Genomic DNA, 5,432 nt, shown 5'->3' on the forward strand with positions numbered 1-5,432 from the left:
ATATTGTTCTTCCCTAATTTCCAGTGCTCGCAGCCACTGTACTCTCCGCTTTTGAGTATGTGTGAGTCTTGCAGGGCACCACTGAGGCTTTGGTTTTGTCTCTGGTGCAACTGACATGATCCTGCTACTGCCCCCCCCCCCCCCCCCCCCCCCCCCAAGTTTCTCAACCGGTATGGAGGTACTGCTGTTCTTGGCATGAATGTACTGCTCTTGGCCGAAAAAATTCTCTGCTGTTCAAACGGATTACCATTCAGCCTACTGTTTGTCAAAAATGAGTTTCTAGCTGCTCTGCCACTAGTATTGCTTGAATTTTCACGTTGCTTGCCAGCACTAGAGTTCAGTCCACTGTTTGCCATTGGTACATCCTTGGAGGTTCCAGTGTCTGGTGATGCACCATGTGCCTTCTCCGAATTTTTCTGTATATCAACTTCCGAATGACCCTACAAGCTGCACTTTTCTACTGTAGTATCCTTCTGAATAACGTCAGAGCCTTGCTGCTGCAAGCCATTACCTTGATTTCCTGAAATATCACCCGTTTTCAAATCATGAATAGTACCTTCAGTTAATTTGGAATGACCAACTTTAAGGCTCCCCACAGAAGTAGAATCATCTGAACCTTTCACTGGCTTATCGATGCCACCTGCGATTGAGTTCTGCATTATATTTAGGCGAGCGGCTACCTGCAGATGATGCAAATTCTTTCCTCCTAGGCAAATCAGCTTCTCTCTCAGTTGGATCAAAAGTTTTAGAAACTGAATCCATATAGTCACCATGAATAGCACCACATGATCTAGATTCCTGATCAAATCAAGCCCTCTTGTTGGACATTTTTCTTCCAATTATAGGCCAGATGGTCTCCCTCCTTGGTGAAAATGACCCACTGGTCCAGTGGAATATTGTGCTGAGCGATAAAAACCCCATGGAGGAATCTGCGGGCGCATGGGAGGTGCATGGCCCAAATATGTAGACCCCATCTCGCGATATGGTTGCTGATTATATGAATTTTTGTTCCAGTACCTTTGACCACTAAAACCATGTCCAGAAGGAGAACGAGGACGCTTGGCATCTCCAAGCCGATTAAATACATTGCTGGCCTGTCGTGATGTGTATTTGTCCAACAACTACTTAACTGTCGGCCTGAACCTTGGAACTTGCTTCTTGCCTTCGTTAACTTTCCATACTCCCACTTCTGGATTTTTTGGCTTAATCATCCTTGGGGCAACATTGTCATCAACAATAATATTTTTCCCTTTTGCAGACCCGGCTTGATCTAACCGAATAAGCATCTTCTTATTCTCAAACTCGATGACATTAATGGGAAAAGGATCACTATCAAGCTTCATCTTGGTGCCTTCTGCAAATTTCAATCGTCCGTCACTAATGGCCGATTGTACCTGTCGACGAAACACATTACAGTCATTAGTAGCATGAGAATAGGAATTATGCCACTTACAATAAGCCCTTTTACTCAATTCTTCTGGAGGTGGAATTACATGTCCTTCTCTCAGTCTAATTAACTTTTCTTGCAGTAAGATATCAAAAATCTTGTCACACTTGCTAATATCAAAAGTGTATCTAATTTCTTCTCTTTTAGCAGGCGTGGGTTTGAAAGCAGGGCATACAAATGGTTTTGACTTAGGCGCTTGTACCCGCTCGGCTATGCATATTTCAACATCATCATCACTAGCCGAATCACTATTATAGCCTAAAGCATTGACTGCCAACTTTTCTGCGTTTTTATTCGTGTTCTCTTTAAACCATATTGTTTAACTTCGTTAGCAAGATTTTCTTGAGCCAAAGCCTTATGCAAGACTTGGTTAACATCTGAAAATTCTTGCCCTTCTAAACGATCCCTAATATGAGCAAGCAAAACCAAAAAAGCAAGATCTGCTAAATCTTTTTCGGCTATAGTCAGACTGAAACATCAGTTTTTCACATCCCTAAACCTCCTAATATAATCAGAAACTGGTTCATTGTATTTTGCTTAACCGATGTTAAATGTGAAAGTCTAAGCTCAGTCTCACCACTGTAAAAGTATTCATGAAAATTTTGCTCCAGTTGTGCCCAAGTTACAATAGAATTAGGAGCAAGAGATGCAAACCATGTGAATTCAGTACCAGATAAAGATAAAGGAAACAATTTCACTCTTTAACCAATTCACGTATCCCATCCTTATTCATCTGGCCAAATAACCAATTCACGTATAAAAAATTCCTTCAGCTATCTCCGTTCCGGACTTCACCTTTGCTATTTCCTTCTCTTCTCAGGTGAAATCTAGACTCATATTGCTTTCCAAAATATATCCAGCACACACACCAGACTTGGCCCTTCAACAATCCTAAACTCAAAAATGCATGCTTTACTTGGTGAAGCACCTGACGAGCTCTACATGTATTCTGTCAATAGATCAATTCTGTCGGTATTAATATAATTTGGCCTACTAAATAAACAAGCTAGCCAAATTATGCTACAAACAGGAACCTCTAGTGTTTCCTGGTGAGCATTTGTTAAATGACCATAACTTATCATCCAGAGTCCAAACTGAACGATCCACATATGCGTTTAGACAGAGCACACAATGGTGGAGTCCATTATATGATTGAAGACTTCTTCAAAACTGGAACCTCCAGTTTTTGAAAACTGGACATTCCGGTTTAGCCCGGTCGTGCCAAGTTTGGCTGCGAGCTAAATGAAATGATAGATGTACGTGGGAATCTATCCAACATTTATTTTTTGATTTTCATGTTGCAAGATTTGTTTGGATAATCTATACAATTGCTTTTGGTTTGCATCCTCCAAAAGATGTAACTGATCTAGCTGGGGTATGGCTCAAACAAGTAGACCAGCTTATGCGATATCAAATTTCCATGTGCTATTTTATGGTCTATTTGGCTATGTAGAAATGATGTGGTTTTTGACAAAAAGAAGATTGTAATCTTGGGCCTGTTCGCTTCAGCTTATTCAGCCGGCTTATCTGTAGGTTATCTTTAGAGCGACTCACTGGACATATTTTTGGAGCATGCTGCAAAAGTAGAGCAAGAGACCACTTTTTAAATTGCCTTGCCGAACATTTGAGACCATGGCTATGAGATCTTCGTAAAACACGGATGGTCCTGCTTTAATTAGGAGGCTTAGCGATTAACCTTATTTCCTTTGGATATGGATCGCTGAGAGTTTTTCTTTTATATGCTAGAGGCATGAACTATAATAATAATCGGTTAAGTGCAAAATTCTTGCAGAAATTAGAATAAAATTTCTTTTATTTTAAAAATGTACGTGGGAGCACGGGTTGTTCCTTTATCCTAAAATAAGACGATAAATCAACATGGCGTGTGAATGCCAATAATGTAATGCTCAAACAATACACTAGTATAAAGAAAACCTAGTGGTACAACCCACTTATAATAATACTACTACTTCGTACTATTTAGGGTTCTCGTTTGTATAGATTGGAGTGGAGCGAAGGGGATTGAGTCTAAAATAAGTTAATTTTTCCGCCGATCCTTCCATTCCACTTTAACCCACAACTATTCAAACAAGACCCTAACGGGATGGCATATCCTATGTAATCGAATTACGTTACAGACACCCAAATCAAACATTTTATGTGTGTTTATCATAATCACTACCGAGGAGGAAAAGTACCAAGGTGATGGCGCACACGCGGCACCAGCAACCAGGTCGTTGGGCTGTTGCTTAATTTAACTACGCTACTCGTTCCTTGAGACTATAACAAAGTTTTGGTTCGGCACTCGCCATCTGAACGCAACTCTGCAACGCGGGAGCAAGGCGTGGAATCAGTCACCTCCACTCCACTGTCCTATAGGCTAGAGCTGGCCCCAGCTTGTCTTTGCGCGAGACCAGTAAGCAGTAGCTGGCAGCCTGGCAATTCGCAAATCGCAAGGTTTCAATTCCGTCGGTGGTCTCCAATTTTGAGACGGATGGAGAAAACTTACATAACGATGTCTGGAACCAGTGAAACCATGACACATTTTTTTCCTTCTGTTTGAAAATCAGAACAAAAATAATGACACGACACGATGGTTTGGTATCCGATTCCCCGTTGATTAGGACATCATTTTCTTCTATGAGAGAAAGAACCAACAAGAAACACCGGCATGCCTTTCTTCCTCTTTCGATTTTGCAATTCCCAAGTGAAGTAAGTACTGAATGAACTTGTGGGCGAGAAATTTGGCTCAAAATTATCTCTCCTTTTTTCTTTTTCCGGAGTAGTAGGTGCTAGCACCCATTTCTTCTGTACAACGAGCGTTGAGCGCACAACGACGCGCCTAATCTACTCGGCAGGCACCGCGCCCACGCGGCCATCGATCAGCCAGACAGCACGCCGCCGGCGACGTACTCGTACGCCGCGTCCAGCTGCGCGAGGGCGCTTGCGCCCGCCCCGCCGCTGGTCCCGGCCCGGGCGCGCGCCGGCTTCGCGCGGCCGGCGGGGCCGCCACACTCGTCCTCGCCAGAGTCCCAGGGCGGGAGCTCGGCGCGGCACATGGGGCAGGTACCGCGGATCCCCAGCCACGGCGCGATGCAGCCGTCGTGGTACCAGTGCGCGCACGGCAGCCGCACCACGGCGTCCGCCACCGCGATCTCCTCCGTGCACACCGCGCACACCGTGCCGGCCACGCCCGCCGGCGCTCGCACCGCCGGCGGTGCCGAGACGGCCGGTGGCACCGCCTCCGCAAGGCGACTGCCCACGGCGGCGGGAGGAGGGTCGACGGGGAAGGACTCCTCGTCGACGTAGTCCACGACCAGCGGGTTCCGCCCGAGGATCGAGGAGAGGAGGTACCTCGCCGTGATCCAGTCGCCGTCGTCGTCCATGATGCTTGAGACGGCGAGAGGAAACGGTTCTCACAAAGATCTCAGCAAGAGGAGGGAGGGAGGGAGATGCAGAGAGGGGGAGAGGTGAGGCAGGTGCGGAAATGGGGATTAAATAGGCGTTGTTTGCTTCGAGTGTTTGTCCTTTTTCGCTTTTCTTTATTAAGGGGAAGCTGTTGTTCTAATTGCACTGACTTTTTGCACAGAGCTAATTACTCTTCACTTAGGTGATAGCCTAGCAGGTCACACCACAGTTCGCAAGAACCTAAGTAAATTTTACGAGGAAAAAACTTTTTCTCGATTAAATCTTATAAGATTTCCCGCGTTCTAAATAATCTTAGCATTTGACACGAATATGACACACCAAAAGAACAGGTACTTAAAAGGCGTTTACTATGTCATACAGCCATAGTGATATGGACAATCGCCGTTTCCTATTTCTGTGCAATTGCTCGCCATGTTCTTAAACTGTTGCTATTTACTTTGTATTCCCATCCGCCTGTGAATCTGTGATAAACCATGGGTTGACGTCTGCTTTAACCTCATTGAACACACCCTAGTTGTGTACGTTTTCATCCCCTGGCCCGTCTGTTAATGTCGAA

At 44.8% G+C, this 5,432-nt stretch overlaps 1 protein-coding gene across 1 annotated transcript; it reads right to left on the reverse strand.

Annotated features, from left to right (window-relative positions):
* Positions 1 to 3,889: 3,889 nt before the first annotated feature.
* On the reverse strand, positions 3,890 to 4,958 carry LOC117842761 (E3 ubiquitin-protein ligase AIP2). Its single transcript, XM_034723268.2, has one exon. The coding sequence runs from the start codon at positions 4,831 to 4,833 to the stop codon at positions 4,330 to 4,332; it is 504 nt and encodes a 167-aa protein (XP_034579159.1). The 5' UTR covers positions 4,834 to 4,958; the 3' UTR covers positions 3,890 to 4,329.
* Between the last annotated feature and the right edge of the window lie 474 nt (positions 4,959 to 5,432).

Source organism: Setaria viridis, chromosome 2 (assembly GCF_005286985.2).
Source record: "Setaria viridis chromosome 2, Setaria_viridis_v4.0, whole genome shotgun sequence".
In the NCBI taxonomy this organism is placed as follows: Eukaryota; Viridiplantae; Streptophyta; class Magnoliopsida; order Poales; family Poaceae; genus Setaria; species Setaria viridis.

Excerpts from the sequence above, each read along its gene's own strand:
- LOC117842761 (XM_034723268.2), bottom strand. The coding sequence starts at position 4,833 with ATGGACGACGACGGCGACTGGATCACGGCGAGGTACCTCCTCTCCTCG.